The sequence below is a fragment of the Pogona vitticeps genome, chromosome 5 (assembly GCF_051106095.1).
Source record: "Pogona vitticeps strain Pit_001003342236 chromosome 5, PviZW2.1, whole genome shotgun sequence".
Taxonomy (NCBI): Eukaryota; Metazoa; Chordata; class Lepidosauria; order Squamata; family Agamidae; genus Pogona; species Pogona vitticeps.
The window spans coordinates 52,652,849-52,678,271 of NC_135787.1; the positions used below are offsets into that span (position 1 = coordinate 52,652,849).

Genomic DNA, 25,423 nt, shown 5'->3' on the forward strand with positions numbered 1-25,423 from the left:
CGGTGACAGAACCAAACTTGCAGTTACTTGGATTAGGGATCCTCTACTTGGTCAAACAGCAAAAGATACCACTATTGGAGTGGTTCGAGGATGAGTCTGTATTGCTTTAGCACTGAAGCCGTGGAGGTCATAAATCTGGGGAGATGTTTGCTAGTATTTTTTTTTAAAGAAAAATATACGCCATAGTACCAGTACAGGTAGATGTCCATATTTTGCAGGGGAAGGTTATTATCAAACTGATGCCCTGTACCATCTGAAAGACCTTGCAGATGTTGAAAAAGCAAATGGTAGTGAAACCTTAGGAATTACTGATTAGATAATAGTGTTGAGGGTGGAATCTGAAACCTACGGTAGAATACACATGAAAAGATTTCTGAGACCAAGGACGGGACGGATGCCTCTGTCCTTTCTATGTATATAATAGCACAGAAGTAGAAGCCATTGCATAAGCCAGATGTAGGAACTTGGAATATGGCATGTTTGTTCAGGAGGCAGAGGTCTCTTCCTGGAGGATATAGACAAAAGAGTAAGTCTAACGTTACTCAAAGAGGAACAAAGACAATTATATAATGTAACCTTGAGAGATGTGGTGACATTTTTTATGAACCGAAATGTCTGGGAGGCTGAAACTCCAGATATAGTTGAATGGACTATGGGTAGAACCGAAAGAAGGATGAAAGGGCTGTTGGCCCGTATATAATTTAGCTGTTTTCCTATTCTGTGTAAAAAAAAATTCTAGTGTCACCAGTCTAAGACTGAAGAGACTGGTACCATGTAATGGAAGACATTCAATTCTGTCCTTTGCCTTCTTGATGAGCCAGTGGATCCTGACTAGGCGAGCCTTCTATAGATACTAAGGATGCGACAGCAGCTGAAGCTCTTTGCGTGTCTAGCAGCAATCCTGTGTTGCTTTGCTAGAGTCATGGTCTCAGAGTGAGAATTTCTAAGCTGTTTTAATGGATTCCAAGTGAGGTAGAATCTTAGACCATAATTGCTCTAGGTAGGCGCCTATCGTGATTGATAGTTGGCCACATGGAGCAGAAGTGATTGAAGTGTAAGTGCTCAGCTAAGTGATGGCCGGGTCTGGAAAAGGCGGTTCCTACATTCCCAATCGACGGGATGTGGTGAACCAAGAAGTGACCTGTGCAAATGAAAAGAAGCACACTGAAGGTGACAGAGGATGATAATGGATCACATCATATTGGATGGAGATTTGTTCAAGGAGTGAGATCCGAGCTTATGCCCAGAATTGGCAGATAGTCAATTCGAAGCCGGGACCGGTCGTGCTTGATCATAATGGACCTCGACACGAGATGGATTGGAATTTGGAAAGCATCTTTTCCTGCCAAAGTGTAGATATGGTAGAGAAAAAACAAGAACAAAAATCTTCTCCATGTTGAGGTCGATCCTAATGGATTCAACAGAAATCGAAGATCGTGGCAAAGCTGGTAGCTATAATAGAAATGAGTCAAACAGATTGATTAGTCAACAACAGAGAAGTAAAAAGACCGCTCAGTTTTGCAGTCCTATCTGCAGTTCTGCCGGTCAAGGCACTGCCTCCCACATGTCTAGGGGCGGCGGCTGGTAACTTTGGGGTTGAGGCTTTTAATGTTCCCGGAATGCTGTAGGAGGATGGGAACATCTTCAGGCTCTTGCAGATGTTACAGCGCAATGACTGTGTCGCCTTCTAGAGCCTGAGCAGGTTATAAAGAATAACAACTTTTTTTTTCTGGCTAAAAAGCCATACACCAACAAATGGCAGATCCTAACCTGTCAGTTGCTTAGACACTGGTTTTCAGGCATATTGAGCAGCAGTGCACTCGTGATGCACCTGCAACAGTGCCTCCTAGTGATGTGGGAGGCCTGAATTGTAAGGGTGCACAGGAGCTACCCACAGGGTTGGCACCACCAAACTCCATAAGTGGTGATGATAATCCCTCATGGCAGAGGAGTAAATGGCTACATGGCACCCCAAAAAAGTAACAACGCCAATTAAAGAACTCCTCATCTGTTAACAGTAAAAGAGTGCGACCATCTGCGACAACCAAGAGGGGTATAGGAAGATTGGTTGGAAACTCTTCCATCCCCCCTGTGACTCATGTAAGTCCCAATCCTGAATAAGGAAAACCCTCCTGATGAACAGGGGAGAAGACTGACCTAGCACGAGCCTGACCATGCACAGGCTCAACAGTCATAGAACGGAGAAGGCCGAATGGATTAACAGCAGGTTCGGTCAAAGCTGCGAACATTGTGCTACCGAGTTCGAGGGAGCACCACACCTGTGAAGCCTAAGTGGAGGCATAAAGCACTCCATAGCCCATGGGTCAGAACGATGCCAGGTAGAGCGGGATGGTGATGGTGGCCAAGAGCTCATAGCTCCTATCCCAAACAAAAGGGACTGGTCCTACGCAACCTTGTCAGCGTGACAGGACCTACCTGAGGAAAATTCTCCAGACTTACCTGACAGCGGCAGGGTTCTTGGGTGGACCCTTGTGAGTCCTTTCCCTATGAGTCTATGTGGGCACTGGCACCTGAGACAGAGCTGCAGGCTACTTTGTGAGCCAGCCCATTGATAAAGAGGGCTGCTTTGTGCGAAATTAACAGCCACCTGCAGGTGCTACCCCAGGCAGGAATATCACCGACTAGCAGGGCTAGTGGTGGGAGTTGCAGCCCCCCCTTCCAGAGGCAAACTAGGGCTGTCAAATGCTGCCAGAAAGCTTTCACCTCGGCACTTGGTTTTGGAAATAGCAGCCACGTGAACAAGGCCTCTGATAAATCAGGCCCAATAAACCAAACACCCAAGGGCGTTACCCCAGACAGGCAAAGCACTGACATGCAGGGCTAGCAGCAGGAGCTGAAGGGGCCCATTGTATCCCCAAAGGGAAACCCAGGCCTTACCTTATGTCTCAGGCACATCTGCAGCCTTGGCGTGCAGTTCCCTCCAGAAGTCGCAGCTACATGAGCAGGCGCACGAAGGAGGGTTGGTGTGCAGCACTCACACACAGAGGCGCTTCCCATGTCAGGAGGAATCACTGACAGTCAGGGAAGGTGACCGGGGCAACAGGAGGCCCTTCTTCTCCAAGGGACAGGGCGACAGAGCCCTAACTCCTGCAGGGTCAAATCAGTTGTATGAACAAGCCCCTTGAAACAATCATCCATCGATGATTCACCAGTCTCTCTCATGGTTGCTCAGAGAGAGGGTGTGGTGAGACATGCCTCCTTTTCACTCTCCTCTCCTTATGAGATAGAGAGACTTAAGCTCCAACTCAGGAACGTCAAATGCCCGCCCTCATGTAGGGCTAAAAGGGCCATGGCCGGACTGGACGGTAGCGCAGTCACTGAATGGCCAGTTGGAGCAGAGAGGCTATCAGGCGATCCGAAGTCTGTGCAGGTAGAGCTCGCACGTTGTCTCCTCAGAGGCAAATTCGCTAGCCTCTGGCGAGGATTCCTCTGTTGATGTAGACTTAGATTTTAATGACTCCTTGGTATTGTCGGGTTCCCTACTGCAGCCTGCACCTATCTGGGTAAGATGTAGCTTACTCAGGCAGAAAATCATTAATGTGCCCGAGAGTCAAATGAGTAGGCCGAAAAAGGCGGGAAAGGAGAAAGAAGCAAACAGTTGAAGTGTGTGTTTGGGGGAGGGGGGGTAAGCCAAGTAGCTGGCAAGCAAAAAAGAAAACAACTCACGGGGGATCATAGATTAGATAATTGAGAAGGGAAAGAATCCAATTTAGAGGGAATTGATCAATAAGCTAAGGGGAAAAACCCCTGTGGAAAAAGCTCTATGCTCTGTAGAACTTTACAGCACGGCGGAAAAAAGGAACTGAGGGGAATCTTGGGTGGGAGGAGCTTGTGCCTCATGGGGGAATCATACCATAAAATTGTTACTTTTAGCTCTGGAATGCTCCGAGAATGTCAGCACAGGCGCAGACTAAACCCATATGTGTGTATTCACAGAGGCCACGAAGAAGAACCATAGCTTTGACTATTCGGACTTTTGTTGGCAAGGTGATGTATCTGCTTTTTAAGATGCTGTCGAGGTTTGTCATTGCTTTCCTCCCAAGAAGAAGGTGTCTTTTAATTTCAGGGCTACTGTCACCATCTGCAGTGATCACGGACCCCAAGAAAGTAAAATCTGTCACTACCTCCATATCTTCCCCTTCTATTTGCCAGGAGGTGATGGGACCAGTGGCCATGATCTTAGTTCTTTTGATGTTGAGCTTCAGACCATTTTTTGTGCTCTCCTCTTTCACCCTCATTACAAGGTTCCTTAATTCCTCCTCACTTTCTGCCATCAGAGTGGTATCATCTGCATATTTGAGGTTGTTAATATTTCTTTCGGCAATCTTAATTCCGGCTTGGGATTTCTCCAGTCCGGCCTTTCGCATGATATATTCTGCATAGAAGTTAAATAAGCAGGGGGACAATATACAATCTTGTTGTACTCCTTTCCCAATTTTGAACCAATCAGTGTTTCCGTATCCAGTTCTAACTGTTGCTTCCTGTTCCACGTATAGATTTCTCAGGAGATAGATAAGGTGGTCAGGCACTCCCATTTCTTTAAGGACTTGCCATAGTTTGCTGTGGTCCGCACAGTCAAAGGCTTTTGCATAGTCAATGAAGCAGAAGTAGATGTTTTTCTGGAACTCTTTGGCTTTCTCCATAATCCAGCCATGTTAGCAATTTGGTCTCGAGTTCCTCTGCCCCTTCGAAATCCAGCTTGCACTTCTGGGAGTTCTCGGTCCACATACTGTTGAAGCCTACCTTGGAGTATTTTGAGCATAACCTTGCTAGCATGGAAAATGGGTGCAATTGTACTGTAGTTGGAGCATTCTTTGGCACTGCCTTTCTTTGGGATTGGGATGTAGACTGATCTTTCCCAGTCCTCTGGCCACTGTTGAGTTTTCCAAACTTGCTGGCATATTGAATGTAGCACCTTAACAGTGTCATCTTTTAAGATTTTAAATAGTTCCACTGGAATGCCATCACCTCCACTAGCCTTGTTGTTAGACAAGCTTTCTAAGGCCCACTTGACTTCACTCTCCAGGATGTCTGGCTCAAGGTCAGCAACCACACTATCTGGGTTGTCCGGGATATCCAAATCTTTCTGGTATAGTTCCTCTGTGTATTCTTGCCACCTTTTCTTGATGTCTTCTGCTTCTGTGAGGTCTGTCCCATTTTTGTCCTTTATCATGTTCATCTTTGCACAAAATGTTCCTTTAATATCTCCAATTTTCTTGAACAGATCTCTGGTTTTTCCTTTTCTATTCTTTTCCTCTATTTCTTTGCATTGTTCATTTAAGAAGGCCCTCTTATCTCTCCTTGCTATTCTTTGGAAGTCTGCATTCAATTTTCTGTAACTTTCCCTGTCTCCCTTGCATTTTTTCCTTTCTCTTCTCTGCTATTTGTAAGGCCTCATTGGACAGCCACTTTACTTTCTTGCATTGCCTTTTCTTTGGAATGGTTTTTGTTGCTCCCTCCTGTACAATGTTACGAGCCTCTATCCAAAGTTCTTCAGGCACTCTGTCCACCAAATCCAGTTCCTTAAATTTGTTCTTCACTTCCACTGTGTATTCATAAGGGATTTGGTTTAGATTATACCTGACTAGCCCAGTGGTTTTTCCTACTCTCTTCAGTGTAAGCTTGAATTTTGCTATGAGAAGCTGATGATCAGAGCCACAATCAGCTCCAGGTCTTGTTTTTGCTGACTGTATAGAACTTCTCCATCTTTGGCTGCAGAGAATATAATCAATCTGATTACGGTATTGCCCATCTGGTGATTTCCATGTGTAGAGTCACCTCTTGTGTTGTTGGAAAAGAGTGTTTGTGATGACCAGCTTGTTCTCTTGACAAAACTCTATTAGTCTTTGCCCTGCTTCGTTTTGAACTCCAAGGCCAAGCTTCCCTGTTGTTCCTTTTATCTCTTGACTCCCGACTTTAGCATTCCAATCCCCTAGAATGAGAAGAACATCTTTCTTTGGTGTCAGTTCTAGAAGGTTTTGTAAGTCTTCATAGAATTGGTCAATTTCAGTCTCCTCAGCATTGGTGGTTGGTGCATAAACTTGGATTATTGTGTTGAAAGGTCTGCCTTGGATTCGTATTGACACAATTCTATCATTTTTGAGATTATATCCCATTACAGCTTTTCGCACTCTTTTGTTGACTATGAGGGCTATTCCATTCCTTCTACGGGATTCTTGCCCACAATAGTAGATATGATAATCATCTGAATTTAATTTGCCCATACCTGTCCATTTTAGTTCACTGACGCCCAGGATGTCAATGTTTATTCTTGCCATATCCTGTTTGATCACATCCAGCTTACCAAGGTTCATAGACCTTACATTCCAGGTTCCTATGCAGTATTTTTCTTTGCAACATCAGACTTTCACTTCCAGGCACGTCCACAGCTGAGCGTCCTTTCGGCTTTGGCCCAACCACTTCATTAGCTCTGGAGCTACTTGTACTTGTCCTCCGCTCTTCCTCAGTAGCATGTTGGATACCTTCCGACCTGAGGGTCCCATCTTCCAGCGTCATATCTTTTAGCCTTTTGTTTCTGTTCATGGGGTTTTCTTGGCAAAGGTACTGGAGTGGCTTGCCAGTTCCTGCTCCAGGTGGATTGTGTTTAGTCGAAACTCTCCACTATGGCCTGTCTGTCTTGAGTGTCCCTGCTCGGCATAGCCCATAGATTCTCTGAATTACTCAAGCCCCTTCGCCACGACAAGGCAGCAATCCATGAAGGAAGACAATATGAACAGTGACCTATAAAATGACAGGTGTATTGTTTTTTGGAAGGAAAATTAAAATGATAGTAAGTCAAATTTCAGCATCTTATTTGACTGTTTGTCTGCACCATGGCCCTTTTCTATCAGAACAAAAAGATTATACTGTACATTGTATTTTGATTGCTACAAATGGCCTACCTTTGTAGGAGCAACATACACAAGGACGCCATCATTACCATCTCTCAGGATTTTCTCCATGCAGTAGTAGGAGGCATATGTCTTCCCTGATGATGTAGGAGCAACAATGACTGCAGATTCATTATTATCCACAACATCAAGAAGTTCTCTCTGTAGATAAATAGCAATGTCAATGTAAAGTAGTAAGAGTTCCCTCTGCGCTATTCTGTGCAACTGTATATCTGGATTAAGAGACAAAAATTACACTGAATTTGCACAACAGACTTGTAACCAGATTGCTGTGGAAGGGGGAAGTACAAAAGGCAGAGATGCATATTCCCATGCCAATATTGCTAGCTCATGGCCAGCATAGAAGAAGATGAGATGTGTGATGGTCACTGAGCCCATTAGTCACATGATTTCAAAGGACTAAATGTCACAAGATGCTGGAATGACATCTTGTGATTTGGTTTTGCTTTATCTGGCTAGGTGAAGAAAACTGACCAGGTGTTAACAAATGACTACCGTATATGCCGGCGTACAACACGACCGGCCGTACAAGATGACCCCCCAAAAAGAGGAGGGCGAGGAAGAGGCTGGGGGGTGGCGGCAGGGGGAGGAGGAAAAGGAACCGGGCGGGTGGCGGCGAGCGTGCGCACTGCTGGATCAACAGCGTAGGGCGGCGGACGAGTATGGCAGGCTGTGCTTCCCTCCCTCCCTCCATCCCGACCGACTGTCTGCCTTCCTCCCCGGCCAGCGCGCCCCGCGTCACTGTCTTGGCGGCGGCTCCTTCCCGGCACCCGGCATACAAGACGGGCCCCCCACTTGGAGGCATGTTTTGGGGGCCCCAAAAGTCATCTTGTACGCTGGCATATACGGTAGATCATAGCAACATCCCTGCAAAGATTTATCTTGGCCAAGCTTTTTCTGTATTGCAATGGATTGTTATGGATGTCACAGTCCCATAACAGGAAAAAATTAACCAGAAAATGGGGGAAAATAAGCCCATACTATCATAGCATCAGGTCTTCATGAAATGGAAAATGAAACAAAACACAACTTTAAACAATGCCACTCAATGGAGACTGCTTGTGAGACACAGGTTATAATCAGCAAGATGTTTGGCATGAATATCCCTGACAAAGTATCTTATCTCACAAATACAGACATCCTGCATTGCAAAAACATATCTTGAATCCTGCATTTGAAGGCATAGGGTGCCTCTCCACAAAAGCTTGTACCAAATAAAACTTGTTACTCAAAAATGCAACAGGAATCTTTACTGAATCTGAATCATTCATCTTTGTTAAGACCACAAGGTCTCCCACAACTCAGGGACCAATCAGCCAGGAATGTTCAGTTCTTTATTAAAACACAAGCAAAAAAGCTAAATTGACCATTTAGACATTTCACTGTCTTTTGATGCTTTGTTGATCTTTGGCAAAATAGGGCCATCTGAAAAGATTAGCCAGGTGCACAGGTTACAGACAGTAACAACTAGGTAAGAAAAAGAAGGTGGGCACAACATAATTGACAAGAGGGCAGCTACTTCACAAATTAATCCATATTCATGAAAAACGTAAGACAATAACCTAACAGATATCCGATGGCCTTATAGGCCCCTTCCAACTTCACTATTCTATGATTCTATAAAGGCACAAGGTGGTAATATTTTTCATTCTAGTATGGGCATACATCAAGAGTTTCCAAAATGTGCACCCCTAAGGCACTGCCAAACCTAGCTAGGGGCACCATGGAATATTCTCTCTGTTTATTTGCTGAACTGGTGCTGCTGCTGCTACTGCTCCTCCTGCTCCTTCATGCTTATTTGTCTCCATGTACGCGCTGCACCCTTGCCACTCCTCCTCCACCACCACAACTCAAGGAATCCATGTGTCAAAAAAAGTTTGGGAACCACTGGCCTACACCATGCTAACATATCTGTCTGAAGCCACCTCATGCTCCTGAAAACCTCTTAATGAAGCACCACCAACTTCCTTTTGAGCTGACCACCAAACACCTCGCTGAAATTCCTTTCTCAAGCACCAGAATCCAGGATTTAGCAGATATTCTGTCTCAGTCTCTATTTTCTCATAAATTTCTGATCCATGTAAGATCAATTGGGAGGGAGATCAATGCATGAGGGAAACATTCAGAGATTTAAAAAAAAAAACCCTCTCCTTGCTAGACTGCCTTGAAGCTGGGGGAATGTTAGGACAGAGAAGCCAAGAGAGGGCAACTGAGGTCATATGCTAGAAGCAAGAATTTGTTGTTTTGTGCTATCAAATAGCTTCCAACTTATGGTGACCCTGTGAATTACTGACCTTAAAAAGACTAAATCGTTAACAGCTTAGCTCAGGTCTTCCAACTAAAGGCTGTGGTCTTTAAAATTGGACCTTTAAAAAAATCTTCTCATCCAGCTACAACTCCCCTCAGTCTTGCAAGTTTTGCTTCCTTTGCACTGATTTTTCCCCAGCAAATACATTTATTTCTGTTTAAGTACTTCTACTGTAATGTGTGCTGTTCTCTAAAGCAGTCAGTGTGAATATTCTATTCTTGTGTTTCCAGTAATATTCCACTCCTAAACAGTTACAGTGGTGCCTTGCTTAATGGGCACCCCGTTTAACAATGAAATCGCATACCAACGAACTTTTTGCAATCGCTTTTGTGATCGCATTGCGATGTTTTAAATGGGGAAAAATAGCTTTGCGATGATCGGTACCCCGTTTCGCTTACCGATTATCGTGAAGCGATGATTTTCTAACAGCTGATCGGCAGTTCCAAAATGGCCACTGGCTAAAAAAAATGGCCTCCCGCTGTGTTTTCGTGTGGATTCCTCGCTTACCGGGAAGCGAAAATGGCTGCTGTATGGAGGATTTTCACTTTAAGGTGAGTTTTAAGCCCATAGGAATGCACTGAAGGGGTTTCAATGTATTCCTATGGGCTTTTTAAAATCACATAGCGATGAAATCGCTTTGCAGCAATTTTTGCTGCACCGATTAACGTCGCTATGTGAGGCACCACTGTATATTAATGTGATTTAGGCAGTAGCTATACAGTGCAGAAAATATAGTGTGATCCACAGTTTTCAAATCAAGTTTCTGTAGATGAAATAGCTGTAGCTATCTAGACCACACACAATTTGAAGACGTCAGCAGGAACAAAGGCAGGTAGCTGTGTTTACACACAACTCCAACAGCAGAAGCTGCCTTTGACAAAATTCTAACAAGGTGCTAATTGGCAACTTCAACTTCTTCTCTTCTTTTATTCCTCATCATAGGCATCCTTCAGTCTCGAGAGACTATGGTAACATGCTCTGAATTGAGGAGTGTCCTCTCCAGAGCATGAAGCCTGGGTAAAGTAATATGGAGGATAGGCTGTTACCCAAGCAGCAGATCCCCCCTCTCCACATTGCTGAAATGCTCCAATGGAAAGGCAAGAGCCAATACAACTGGTACCAGCAATGTCGCAGGAGTTGGCAGAACGACACATGCTGCCTTCAGGACTCCAGCTCTGGATTTTGCCTCGAGGTTAACTCCTGAAACCTTTTCCATGAGTGGATATAGCCACAAGGCAGTGGAGGTTTGAAATCGGAGTTTTCCTTCTCCTAGATGGGCTGCCTTCCATGGCTGACGAGCACCACCTACCCGGCCTGCTCTTTAATAGTGCAAAAGTATGATCTGATCCTTAAAACTTTCCTGACTCCCCGGCTTATGCAAATCTAATTGGCTTCCTATTTACCATATTAATGCCAGATACAAAATTTGAGAAGCCCAGGAAAAAGAAAAACTCAGCAAGGCATCCATGCAAACAGACCTGGCCTTCGCCCTCAGCCCAGCTTCCTAGGGAAAAGGATCCAGGGTCCTGGGACATGCTCTTTTAAAGCAGGAAGTCCCTCCCCTAGGCCCCACCCCCAGGCCATGTGGTCAGGAGACAAAAAGAAAGCCCAGGGAAAAAAAACTCGGCAAGGCATCCATGCAAACAGACCTGGCCTTCGCCCTCAGCCCAGCTTCCAAGGGAAAAGGGTCCAGGGTCCTGGGACATGCTCTTTTAAAGCAGGAAGTCCCACCCCTAGGCCCCACCCCCAGGCCATGTGGTCAGGAGACAAAAAGCAAGCCCAGGAAAAAAACAACTCAGCAAGGCATCCATGCAAACAGACCTGGCCTTTGCCCTCAGCCCAGCTTCCTAGGGGAAAGGGTCCAGGGTCCTGGGACATGCTCTTTTAAAGTAGGAAGTCCCACCCCTAGGCCCCACCCCAGGCCATGTGGTCAGGAGACAAAAAGAAAGCCCAGGGAAAAAAACTCAGCAAGGCATCCATGCAAACAGACCTGGCCTTCGCCCTCAGCGAAAACTACAACTATTGTAGTTTTCCTAAAAGCCCTAGCAACACAACACTTACATGAAAGTTATTGCTTTTTCCTTCAAGAAACTGTTTGGGGACACTGGGTGCTCAGTTGAAGGGAACTGAATGAACAAGAAATTTCTTCAGTAATTCTAAATGGATTTGATTATTTTTATGGATGACTATTTTTGGTGTATCTGTTGTCCCCAAGGCAAAACTGACAAAAACTTCAATATAGCTGTTGAAGCAATGAGAAGAATCTATTCATTGATTGCAAATTATGATTACCAATATATAGGAGGATGATTTCCATCAAATTTGGAAATGCCTCTGCTGTAAAATCTTGCTGCTTTTAAAAATATGTCAAGGTAACTGTGAAATGTCGGGAGATATGCCACCCCCATGAGCACTGCTCTGCCTTTGGATCAGGCCATCACACAAAGCAGAAACTGGAGAAAAATTATGCCAGCCAATCAGGGAAAATTTTAAATCACCCCTGCCAGATGAAGAAAAGAGTTGGTTCCCCACTCAAAATAGATGATTCCACAATGGGCTACTCTGCAGTGAGCTCTGTGTAGTTATCAGCTTTTACAGTTGTGTTCAAAATTATTCAGCCCCCACTGAAATTGAATGTTTTGGCCATTTTGACATTGATTTTGATCATTCAGTCATCTTGCTTACATTTACATGAAAGAGGCACTTGTAGGTCAGAGAAATATAACCTTAAGTTTATAATGAAATAACCACAAATGTCTTTTCTTTGCTCACATCATTATTAGTTTTTATTCAACCCCCAAGTGACATTCAATCTTAGTACTTAGTACAACATCCTTTTACAGTTATAACAGCTTTTAAACGTGAAGCATAGCTTGACACAAGTGTCTTGCAGCGATTTATGGGTATCTTCGCCCATTCTTCATGGGCAAAAGCCTCCAGTTCAGTCAAATTCTTAGGCTTGCGCACTGCAACTGCTTTCTTTAAGTCCCACCAGAGGTTCTCAATCGGATTTAAGTCTGGTGACTGCGATGGCCACTCCAAAATGTTCCAGCCTTTCCTCTGCAACCATGCTCTAGTGGACTTGGAGGTATGCTTGGGATCATTGTCCTGTTGAAAGGTCCAACGTCTCCCAAGCCTCAGGTGTGTGACGGACTGCGTCACATTTTCATCCAATATCTCCTGGTACTGAAGAGAATTCATGGTACCTTGTACACACTGAAGCTTACCTGTACCTGCAGAAGCAAAACAGCCCCAAAGCATTATTGACCCTCCGCCATGCTTCACAGTAGGCAAGGTGTTCTTTTCGTCATATGCCTTGTTCTTCCTCCTCCAAACATAGCGTTGATCCATGGGCCCAAACAGTTCTAATTTTGTTTCATCAGTCCACAGAACACTATCCCACAACTTTTGTGGTTTGCCCACATGACTTTTGGCATACTGCAGTCGACTCTTCTTATTCTTGGGAGACAGCAAGGGGGTGCGCCTGGGGGTTCTGGCATGGAGACCTTCATTACGCAGTCTGCGCCTTATTGTCTGAGCTGAAACTTCTATACCCACATCTGACAAATCTTTTTTCAGTTCCTCAGCAGTCACACGGGGACTTTTCACCACTCTACGCTTTAGGTAGCGCACAGCAGTCGAAGTCAGCATCTTCTTTCTTCCACGACCAGGTAGCATTTCAACAGTGCCCTTTGCCTTGAATTTGCGAATGATGCTTCCTATGGTGTCTCTTGGTATGTTTAACTTCTTTGCAATCTTCTTATAGCCATTGCCCTTCCTGTGAAGACAAATCACCTCTTCTCTTGTCTTCCTGGACCATTCTCTTGACTTCACCATGTTTGTAACCACACCAGTAAATGTCTAGAAGGAGCCAAGTATCACAGTCATTTTAAAGCTGCCTAATTGGTGCTTATTATGCTTGATTGGTGCTCGGTGACATCCACAGGTGTTTTCAATACCTGATCGAAAACACCTGAATGAACCTCTCTTCTTCAGAGTGGTAGTCTTTAAGGGGTTGAATAATTGTGGCAATGAAGAAACCACAAAAGAAACATTTACTACTGTATTACATAAACAATTGATGTTATTTTAGTTGCATTTGGTTCTTTAAAACGTCCTTGTAGGATTTCATTCTGAATACAATTCCAAATGTACACTATAGTCCCTAAACCCCTTTACAGCATTGGGGGCTGAATAATTTTGAGCACAACTGTAATTCAAATTTGTCTGTGCCCAGTCCAATCCAAACTGTGGGGTAAGTGTCCCATGTAGTCACTCCCTTACTTAGCCCTGTGTTAATATCTGCTACTGACACCATTCAAAAATCGGTTACAGTAATCTCTCAGAACATGACTGAACTCATAATATGCTCTGAAAACATAGCAGATAACACTGTAGAGGTGAAGGCCAGGTAGGTTCTGGTGGTCTGTTCTGGGCAGCAGTTCTGCTTCTAAGAGCAGAAATTCAGACTTTTGCACCACAAGGAATACTTCCGCCAGAGAAACTGGCAGCTAAGAAATAGCCCTATAGCTAACTGCAGTCTATGTGCCATGAGTGGCTCATCCTTGCCCTATGCATATGCTGGTTTGCCTACGAGAAAAGAGGAATGGCAGATATTTCTCACTTTCCTGTCTCTACCTGTTGTTGCATATAATTGGACCAACTTTGATGGAATTAAACTAAGGAAGGAGAAATGAAGGCCCATAGTTAATTATGTGTGTGAAGTGTGCCATCAAGTTGCTTTCAGCTTATGGAGACGCTAATACAGTGGGGTCTTGACTTGAGAACTTAATCCGTATTGGAAGGCGGTTCTCAAGTCAAAAAGTTCTCAGGTCAAATCTGCATTTCCCACAGGAATGCATTGAAAACCATTTGATCCGTATCTGCTCTTTTCCGTCCATAGAAACTAATGGGAAGCTGCTATTCCGCCTTCGACTACTAGAGGTGGATATTTTGTTTCTTTTTTTCTTAGGTCAAGAAAGGTTCAGGGAAGGCAGGGAAAATACAGTCCAGGCAGTACAGTACCAGGCAGTCCGAAGACTGTCTCCCAATCCACTCTCTAAACGCTGGGAGGAGAGAGGAAGCAGACAGGCACCCTTTTCACTGGCCAACAGTTAACTGAAAGTTCACTTTTTGCACTTTCCCTGCCTCCCACGTGGGTTTTTTTCAGTTCTTAACTCAAATCTAAGTACTTAAGTCAAGTCAATATTTTCCTATGAGAGCGGTTCTTAAGTCAAAATGTTCTTAACTCAAGCCGTTCTTAAGTCAAGACCCCACTGTACAGTTTTTCAAAGTATGTAAGATGAAATCAAAAATCTTCAAAATCCTCTTTCCTTTTCCCCCACTGTTTTTTTAATCCATATAATGAAACTGTCCTGTTATCAGTTTTTTAACCGAAAGACTAGTGTCACCTTGTTCCTTCTCAAGTGCAAATAAGTCTCCACAGTATAAAATATGGGACGCTGTCTTTGCACAATATTGTAATAGATATGACAATAATGAAAAAATTAATGTTTAAAAACTCCTGTTTTCTCAGAAACAGCTAATTTGTACAGAATTGATATATTATTTATTTATTTATTTATTTGATTTACAGTGGTCCTCGCATAATGGGCGCCCCATTTAATGATGAATCCGCATAGCGACGATGATCAGTAACCTGTTTCGCTTACTGATTTTCGCATAATGATGTTTTTTCCCCAGCTGATCGGCGGTTCCAAAATGGTCACCGGGTAAAACAGGGACAGATTCTTCACTTACTGGGCACCCAAAATGGCTGCCGTATGGAGGATTTTTGCTTAAAAGATAAGTTTTAAGCCCATAGGAACGCATTGAAGGGGTTTCAATGCATTCCTATGGGCTTTTTAAATCCGCATAGCGACGAATCCATATAGCAACGATTTTTGCTGCATGGATTATCGTCGCTATGCGGGGCACCACTGTATATCCCGCCCATCTGGTCTATACGGCCACTCTAGGTGGCTTTGCCTAGAGTGCAAAGACAACAGTAAGGAAGAGCATAACGCTCCCTCAACAATATCCCACATTTGCTAGCTCCTTGAAACAACCATTGATAACCTCCAGGGACCATACACCTCCATTCCAGAACATTAGATCATCATACTTACACCTGTGACCCTCCATCTTTTCTTACAAAAATGGACTAGATCTTTTACTAAACCCTTCTTACACCTTCTAGTGTCTGATAAAATTAAAGAACATACAGTTTTGGTGTGTCAGGGGGCAGAGGAATTTTTCCCCCTCCCCCCAAAATATAATTGCAGAATTGCAGCATATCCAAATTTGGGGAAAGGGATGGGGTTTGAGGAAGCAGGGGTGCTGGTTCCTGGAGGGCTATACAACCTATAGGTCACATGTTGCTCATCTTTGTGTTATATAAAACAGAAGAATTCTATATCTAAAACAGAAGAATTCATAATTTATACCTGCCATGTATCAGGAATAAAATGTTGCACTCTGGGATCAGGATCTTTTCTTTCTTCTCGTATAAGATAATGGCCCATAAACTGCAGTTGAAACCGGGATGATCCCACACCAACAGCACATTTTGAATGCTTCTTTTTAACTTCTTTTTTCTCCTCTTCTGAAACCTATAAGCATTTAGAAATTTCATTTGAATTGCCTGTTTAAAAAAAATAAGTTCTTTCAATGTCCAAAGAAACCAAAATGGAAAACTGCTCTGAAGATTCCTTCATGTCTGGAGTGAAAGAAAGAAAAATGAATTTGGGACTTAAAATCCCCAGGAAGTCTGGAATCACACAATTTAATATTTCTCATTAATGCCTCTCCCTCCATTCCTGTTGTGTCTACAGCTACTAATAAAATGAAACTGAGTAGCCAAGAAAAGGACAAGACAGCTTTACAGAAGGAAGTAGAAACTCTATCATGCTCTAAGGTAGCAAGTGTCTGCCAATACCAATCGGAAAGGGCCAAGAAGGAGAAAACAGGAACAGATCTACAGTAGTGCAGACCAAAAAGCAGGGGTTCAGTCCAACATGATGGAAGAATGGCTACATCAAAATGTGATTGCAAATATTGTTGCCAGCAGTAGCCACATGACTGGGTTGGTGGTATTATCCTACATGGCTTGGCCCTTTGCAGAGGATGAGGTCATTGAACTTGACCTGGATCCCCTCCCTGCTTTATCTGGCTTTAATGAATTATTTACTGCAGGCAACTAAATTGGAAAATGCCTCAACTACCTTATTTGCTTTCTGGATTCTAGCACCTAGTGTTGCCATTTTTCTTTAGAGCTAGGAAACTAGTCATTCATCAAAGTATCACCATCTTGTAGAAGGAATGAAAACCAGGCACCCCCTCTGTCTCTTGTGCCTCTAGGAGAAGGCTCACAACTGGAGCCTCAAGATTTTCCCCAGCCCTGGTCTCCAAGGTCATCCTTGGCTTCATCCTCTGAAGAGTACTCAGCCATGTAGGACATAACACTATCCCTCCCCAAAAGGACAGATGGGTTAGACTTAATGCATACATGCAGAACACTCGAAATGTCTAATTAGCATGTGAGATATGTCCACATTATGTTACACCTAAGAGAATGTGGCTGAATTTCACAGGCTTGGTAGACATGAATAGCAAAACTGATGTTAGCCAGTGGTATAGCGATAAATCTCCTTATGCAGGTGCTATTCCAGCACCGCCCCAGGAAAGTCTCAAATTGTGAGCAACTGGGTTGATCCATGTCAACAAATGAAGATCACATCTTTTAAAAAGCTAATGGGCCATCACTGCGCATTTGGGAGAAAAAATTTTAAAAACAAAGTCAGCATAGAAATGAGGAAAAAGTTTGGTGACACTGTCCACAATCAGTGAGGTATAGGGGAGAATAGCAGCATAACAAAATATAAGGCCATAAGCAGAGAAGTGTTTTTTCTGGCATCAGCCCCTGGAATGACCATCTGTAGTCACATAGGCATTCCAGAAGCTGCTGTCAAAAAGAAAGCCTCCCTACTGAGAGCCTCCACTTACTCCAAACCTCAAATGAGGGTTTTCTAAAGCTGATAGTTTTAAAAAGCTGTCTTCTTTCCACCAGACAAGGGACAATGGATCTAGTTAAAGATTTTGTAGAAGACCATGATAACTATGAAAAGAATTCACTTCTAGTTACTTAAGAGCAGTGATACAAAAAGGATTTGTACTGCTACAAGACAAGCCTTGTCTGCTGCTACAGATAGAGCTGCATTTTGCATTCTGCATTTTAGAAGTGTGGAAACTGAATTGCAAAAAATCTAACTTATGCACATCCCCTGATATTTCACAATTACCTTGATATATTTTAAAGAAGCAGCAAGATTGTCAAATCCAAGGCTCCAGAGGCATTTCCAAATCTGATGCCAATCATTCTCCTTCAATATATCTTGGTCATCATAATTTACAACCAATGAATGGATTCTTCTCATCACTTCAACAGCTATATTGAAGTTTTTGTCAGTTTTGCCTTGAAGAGAACAGATACACCAAAAATAATCCATAAAAATAGTCAAACCCATTTAGAATTAGTGAATAAATTTCTTATACATTCTATAATTATGAGAGCAAGTTTTATAGTTAGTAGTGGACAAAGAATGGACTAGGATTGGGAAGACCTGGGTTCAAATTCCCACTCAGTCATGAAATTCACAGGATTACCTAGGACAGTTATTCTGTCATATATTCCCATACCTTCTGTCTTGCAGTGTTCTTTCCATAAGCCAAAGCAAACATTCAGTGCTGCCATTTCTGCACAACATTTCACAGATTCACTTTGACATTTATTCAGAAAATCTTCCAGATATTTAATTCCAGAAATCACATCTTCTTTAATTTTTGTTTCCACTGACATTGAAAGAGCACCCCATTTATGCTCTTCTTTTTTCTCTTCCACAGCTCTCTTTCTCTTCTGGTTCTCTTCTATGATCATTTCTGCTTTGGTCTTCTGTGAACCAAAAGGGCAACAGACTATTAATCCACTTTAGTTTACCTTGTTGAAGCCAGAGTTGCTGGGAATCCAACTTCATGCTATGTTTAGAACCACAGAATCACAGAATAATGAAGTTTGAAGGAACCTATATGGCCATCAAGTCTAACCACCTTCTCAATGCAGGAATAGAGAGGTTACTTACCTGTAACTCTGATTCTTCGAGGGGTCATCTCTGAATGCACACTGTAGGGTTTATTCTGCCCCTCTGCAGAGGTTTCTGGAATATTCTAGAGCTTTATCACACATTCACCAAGACCGCCCCCCCAGTACACATGGTCCGCCCCTCCTGGCGATCACCTCCATTCCTAACAACAGTCCGCCGCTGTAGCAAAAAGGGACAGACAGAGGGGAGGACAGACAGGAAGTGTGAATTCACAGATGACCACTCGAAGAACCAGAGTTACCTCTCTTTCTTCTTCATGGTCTCTGTGAATGCACACTATAGGGTGATTAACAAGCTGACTTACCGGAGGAGGGACGTCACAGAAGAATAGATGATAGTACAGCTCTGCCAAAGGCAGCATCCATCTTGGCTCTGGCATCAAGACGGTAATGTGTGGCAAAGGTAGATGGAGTTGCCTAGTTAGCAGCCTTACAGATATCAGGGACAGGTATACCTCTCAAGAAAGGTGTGGAAGCAGCAACAGCTCTCGTAAGAGTGTGCCATAATGCGGGATGGCAGAGGCTTGCGAGCAAGCTGGTATGCCAGGCATATCATCACGATACATCAAGAGATGGCCTGAGAAGAGATATGCGAACCACTATGAGGTAAATGAGGGGTGACAAAGACTCTCTTAGACATGTAGCAGGAAGAAGTTCTAGAAGTGAGAACACCAGAGCCCTCCTAACTTCTAGTAAGTGTAAGGACCATTCCAGTTCGTTAGCAGGTGATGGGGAAAAGGTAGGTAAAATAATGGGTTGTTTAAGGTGAAAATTGAAGACAACCTTTGGGAGAAAACATACATGCAGATAAAGAGTAACTTTGTCAGGGTGAAATTGAAGGTCAAGTCGGAGAGCAGTGAGTTCAGAAGCTCTGCGAGCAGAGGTAATAGCAACCAGAAACAAGGTCTTAAAGGAGAGGAAACGTTCTGACATAATCACAAGAGGTTCAAAACCAGGCAGTGTGAGATGGCATAAATCGGTGTGTAACAACGACTGTGGCGGGAGGGAAGGATGGGATGGGCATATATTGGATATGCCTCTGAGGAATTGTTTCAGAGTGGGTTGCCTGAATAGCATCTGAGTCCTTTGGTTGATATGCCACAATGGTGGAGATATAAATATTGAGGGTAGACAGTGAAAGGGCATGACTGAAGAGATGTGAAAGGAAGGTTAAAAGTGCATGAAGAGTTGTTGGCATGGTAGGTAGGTTATGGCAAATTGCAAATTTCTCAAAGGCAGCACATTTATAGGCCTAAAGTCTTCTGGTGGCAGGCTTTTGAGCATTAGCCAAGATAGTAGGTATGGAGGTGAATTCTCCATGCCATGAAGTGGAGAGTGTGGAGATCGGGATGGAAGGTCTTCCCTTGATGCTGAGTGAGGAGATGAGGGAGGAGGAGCAGACAGAGGAAGTTGGTGGAGAAGGACCAGCGCATGGTGAACCAAGGTTGTCTGGGCCACCATGGGGCAACGGAAATGGCATCTGAGTGATCCTGACAGAGTTTGACAATGGTCTGTAGAAGGAAGAGTATGAGAGGGAAAAGGTAGAGTAGATGCAGGAACCACTGGATCATGAAGATATCTCCGAGGGAGCCTGGCCCGATTCCCACCCTGGAACAATAGAGGGCGCATTTTGTGTTGTGAGAGTTGGCAAAAATGTCTATGTGGGGGTGACTCCAGAGATTGCAGAGACAAAAGAAAACAGAATAATTGAAAGTCCATTTGTGCATGAGTGTGAAGTCTGCTGAGCACATCCATCAGTTGGCTGTGGTGCGTGGCGCTATGAACTGCAACTGGGTAGATATGGCATTCGAAACACCATTCCCATAGTTGGACAACAAGGTGTAGGAGAGAAATGGAATGAGTGCCTCCTTGTTTGTTGACATAAAATGAGAGGTTCAAAAGCGCGGAAGGCATTGAAGATGGCAAGTAGTTCGAAATGGTTGAGAAGAAGACACCACAGAAGAACCATGGAGCATGTATGTGGGACTGGCATCAGTGGTGACCTGAATAGTGAGTTGAAGGGACGCGAAGCCCTGCTGATGAAGAGGTTGGCTGGTGTGTCCCACCACAGTAGTTGGGATGTGAATTCTGGTGTGACTTGGAGTAATTTGATAGGTGGGTCGGGCATTGGATTGAAAATAGATAGGTACCATGCCTGAAGTGAATGCATCTGTGACGTTTTCCTCGTGGCCCCTGCTTGTTTCACCAAACCAAGGGCTAACGCTACATATCCCACAGGCTGACACCAATTTGTCGTAACATCCACGTGCCTTCTGTTTATTATTCTCCCACAAAGGCGCAAGTTGCATTCTCTTTTCGCTGCCACCAGTGGATTACTTCAATCCACTATATAAAATGACGTATGTCAGAACACTTGTTTTGTGAACAGAAAAAGAACTTATTTATTGAAGTGAAGCAGAATGAGTAATTACAGAAGTTTTTCAGATATTCAGTATATATAAGTGATTTCATCAACAGTTCCCTCACTTGCAATTTCATTACCACCCTCTCTACCTATTTTCCTAATAAGCCCTCTCTTTCTAACCAGCCCTATCTGACTCCTCCTTCTCCAGCCAAGCCTCATGTACAGTGGGGTCTTGACTTGAAAACTTAATCCGTATTGGAAGGCAGTTCTCAAGTCAAAAAGTTCTCAGGTCAAATCTGCATTTCCCATAGGAATGCATTGAAAACCATTTGATCCGTATCTGTTCTTTTCCGTCCATAGAAATTAATGGGAAGCTGCTATACTGCCTTCGACCACTAAAGGGGGATATTTTGTTTCTTTTTTTCTTAGGTCAAAAAAGGTTCAGGGAAGGCAGGGAAAATACAGTCCAGGCAGTACAGTGGACCCTTGACTTACAGAATTAATCCGTATTGGAACGGTGGCTGCAGGTCAGAAAGTCTGTAGGTCAAGTCTCCATTGAGCTACAGTGCATTGAAAACCGATTAATCCTGTAACAGGCCGTTTTTGTTCCATTTTGGTTTTTTTCTGGTCTGTAAGTAAAATCTCAGTCTGCAAGTCAAATCTAAATTTTGCAGCCAGAGAAGTCTGTAACTCAAAAAGTCTGCAAGTCAAGCCGTCTGTAAGTCAAGGGTCCACTGTAGCTGATGACTCTGCCACTCCAGCTCTCTCATAGGTTCATGCAAATCAGCTTATGAATATGATTTAACATAGGCAGTGACCACAGTATCTTTAATCAGGCATGTTGTATGACTGACGTGGTTGAGCCAATGAGGCCTAGAAGACGTTGAGTTTGATGTGCGGTGAAAAGTGCACGAGGTTGGAAGTGATGAAGAAGTGAATTGAACTTTGCTGTTTTCTCTTGAGGGAGGAAGGCTCTTGCCTTTCGTGAGTGTAGAACGGTGCCTATGTAGGTCAAAAAATAAGGTGAAAAAGCCTAAGGCAGCACGGGGGGGGGGGACAGCAATCACAATCAAAGTTGTTCTAGTCGTCGAGATAGGTCTGACTTAAGTGGCAACTAAAAGGAACTGAACAGGCTTCGGGCAAGCGGAACATGAGCTCCACGGGGGAACGTTACACTAATCATATCTCTTTAAGCTCTAGAAACTTCAGAGAAGTCCTGCACAGGCACAGAATAACCCATTTGTGTGCATTCACAGGGACCACGAAGAAGTACCAAGGGTATCTGCCAAGTTGTTGTCTAAATTTCTCTTGAATGCCTCCAGTGTTGGAGCACTCACCACCTCCCAAGGTAATTCATTCCATTGCCATACTGCTTTAACAGTTACGAAGTTTTCCCTGGTATTCAACTGAAGTCTGGCTCCATGTAACATGAGCCCATTGTTGCACGTCCTGCACTCTGGGATGATTGAAAACAGATCCCACACCTCCTCTGCATGGCAGCCTTCCAAGTATTTGAAAAGTGCTATTAGCTTTGTTGCTGTTTAGTTATTAAGTCATCCTCAACTCTTCATGACCCCATAGACCAGAGCATGCCTGGCCCTCCTGTCTTCCACTGCCTCCCAGAGTTTAGTCACATTCATGTTGGTAGCTTTGACGACACTCATCTCATCCTCTGTCGTCCCCTTCTCCTCTTGCCCTCACACTTTTGCAACATCAGGGTCTTTTCCAGGGAGTCTTCTCTTCTCATGAGATGGCCAAAGTATTGGAGCCTCAGCTTTAGGATCTGTCCTTTCAGTGAGCACTCAGGGTTCATTTCCTTCAAAATGGATAGGTTTGTTCTCTTTGCAGTCCAGGGGACTCTCAAGGCTAAACATGCCCAATTCTTTCAGTCTTTCCTCATAAGACTTGGTTTTCCTCCCCCTGACCATCCTTCTTACCCTCCTCTGATCTTGTTCCAATTTGTTGGCATCCTTCTTGAAGTGTGGTGTCCAGAACTGGACACAGTACTCAATATGAGACCTAACCAGTGCTAAATAGAGGAGAACTAGTACCTCACGGGATTTAGGAGACTATACTTCTGTTAATGCAGCCTAAAAGAGCATTGGCCTTTTCGGTAGCCACATCACAGTGTTGGCTTGTATTCAGCTTTTGGTCTATGACAATTCCAAGATCCTTCTCACTTGTAGTATTGCTGACCCAGGTATTCCCTATCTCATAACTGTGTATTTGTAGACCTTCAGTCTAGAAAAGTGGGACAGAAATACAAATCAATCAATCAATCAATCAATCAATCAATCAATCAATCAATCAATCATTGTTCCTGTGGCAGTCATTTTGTCTGTCATCCTGGCAGTCATTTTAGAGCTCTAGTGCAGGAGCCTATGACAGGACAGGAGGGGCTGAGTCAAGATAAGTGGGAGAGACAGAAAGACAGTTAGGGAGAAGATTGAGAAGGGTTTAAACAAGATACTGAAAAGTTGGTGTGTTAGAGAATATAAAAGAGTTTTAAAAAATAGGAAATATATACTGTCAGAATATATTGGGACCTTGATTAAAGTGAATGAATATAAGCAAGCTTACATGTAATCAAATCCACATTTATTGAATGAATAATAAAAGAACATCCATGATTTTACTTCTTTGATTTTCCTTCCAAACCATAAATAAACCTTGTTACATTTGGCAGCAATAGTCTGAGATTCATAATTGGTACAGTGAGGGTAATATCCTCTGGTGGCAGCAAAAAAAGGTGAAAAGAACAAGTTGTGCCCAAAGGTGAACCTGCGAGAGTGGGAAAACAGACGGGACACTGGGGGTGTGCGACAGTTTATTTTTCCTAGGTGCAGTACTTTGCACTTATCTCTGTTAAATTTCATCGTGTTGTTTTCAGCCCAATACTCAAGCCTATCCAGACCATTTTGAATTTTGTTTCTGTCTTGCAGGGTATTAGTTATTCCAGACAATTGTGTGTAATCTGTAAATCTGATTAGCCGTCCCTGTCCCCCCTGAACCAGGTCATTAATAAAAATGTTGAAGATCACAGGGCCCAGGACTGAGCCCTGGGGTACCCCACTGGTTACTCCAACCCAGTTTGAGAAGGAGACATTAATAATCACCCTCTGAGTATGATTCTGTAGCCAACTGTGTATCCACCTGACAGTTGTTCTATCCACCCCACACTTAAGTTAGCTTGGTAATCAGAATATTATGGGGCACTTTGTCAAAAGCTTTGCTGAAGTCAAGATATACTATCTTTACAGCAGTCTCTCTATCAGGGAAATTACCTGATCAGAAAGTGAGATCCGTTTAGTCTGGCAGGACTTGCTTTTGACAAATTATTGCTCTTGACTAGTTGTTACTGGATTGCTTTTTTTAGGTGTTTGCATGGTGACTGCTTTATAATCTGTTTGAAAAATTTCCCTGGGATTGATGTCAGGCTGACTGGTCTATAGTTCCCAGGTTCCTCCCTTTTGCCCCTTTTGAAGACAGGGACAACATTAGTACTCCTCTAATCATTTGGCACCTCACCCATTTCTTATTATTTTGAGAAAATAATGGACAGTGATTCTGAGAGTTCTTCAGCTAGGTCCTTCAGTATTCTTGGACACAGGTTCATCCAACCCAGGAGAGGTGAAGTTGTTCAAGGTAGCAAGGTACTCCTTGACTATTTCTTTATCCGTCTCCAGCTGCACCCCCATCCCCTCCCACTTGCATTTCACATCTAGAGGATCATAGTTTGTCCTTTGGGAAAAGACTGAGCTAAAATAGGAATCAAACACTTCTGCCTTTTATCTTCTATTATCATTTTCCCATCTCCATTGAGTAGTTTTGCAAGTTTCTTTTCATTGCCTTTTGCTATGCACATACCTGAATAATGTTTTTGTTGCTTTAGCTCAGTGGTTCTTAACCTTTGTTACTCGGATGCCTTTGAACTGCAACTCCCAGTTGCAGTTGCACAGCTGGTGGTGAAGGCTTCTGGGAGTTGCAGTCCAAAACTCCTGAGTAACCCAAGGTTAGGAACCAGTGCTTTAACTAATCTCAGCTCATACTCAGCTTTTGCCTTCCTAATGCCACTCCTGCAATTCCTTGCTACATGTCTGTATTCTACCCTTGTGGCCTGGCCTCCATATACTTCCTATATATGCCCTTTTCTGTTTCCAGTCCTGTCTGAGCTTTTTGTGAAGCCACAGTGACCTTTTTTTTCCTGTCTCCCAGCCTTTTTTCTTGTTGGGATTTTTTTATTTGTGCTTTTAGAATTTCCTTTTTAAAGAAACTCCCACCCGTGAACATTTTTTTTAGGATCTCCTGCCATGGGACCTTACTTAACTATTATCACTATTCAACATACAATAAAAGAAATTCTTCCAGACATTCTCCACTCCCACCTTGAGCCATGTTTCCTCCATCAGATTTTTACTAGGTCAGAAAATAATAGATTAAATACAATTAACAAGCCAGAAAGATCTATTGTCTGTGTACATTGTACACTGGAGTACAGGGTTAGAAGTCCATATTTGGCCAATGGACTTAAGGTTCCCCATTCAGAAATTCTTAATCCTTTAATTAAGAAACAGATTTATATTCTTCTAAAAAGGTAACTGGGAATGATCAGGATTCAGAACCTTATAAAAATGAAGCAAGGTTGAAGAAATATCTGTTAT

At 43.4% G+C, this 25,423-nt stretch overlaps 1 protein-coding gene across 2 annotated transcripts in view; it reads right to left on the bottom strand.

Moving 5' to 3' along the window:
* Positions 1-25,423, bottom strand: part of LOC110085372 (putative ATP-dependent RNA helicase DDX60) — a 133,018-nt gene that overhangs the window by 73,152 nt on the left and 34,443 nt on the right. For both annotated transcript variants that reach the window (XM_020805478.3, XM_020805476.3), the window contains 4 exons: positions 17,938-18,190; positions 17,541-17,713; positions 15,687-15,851; positions 6,924-7,073 (listed from right to left, as the gene is read on the bottom strand). In XM_020805478.3, coding sequence (XP_020661137.3) covers positions 6,924-7,073; positions 15,687-15,851; positions 17,541-17,713; positions 17,938-18,190 — 741 coding nt within the window. The remainder of the gene's footprint in view (positions 1-6,923; positions 7,074-15,686; positions 15,852-17,540; positions 17,714-17,937; positions 18,191-25,423) is intronic.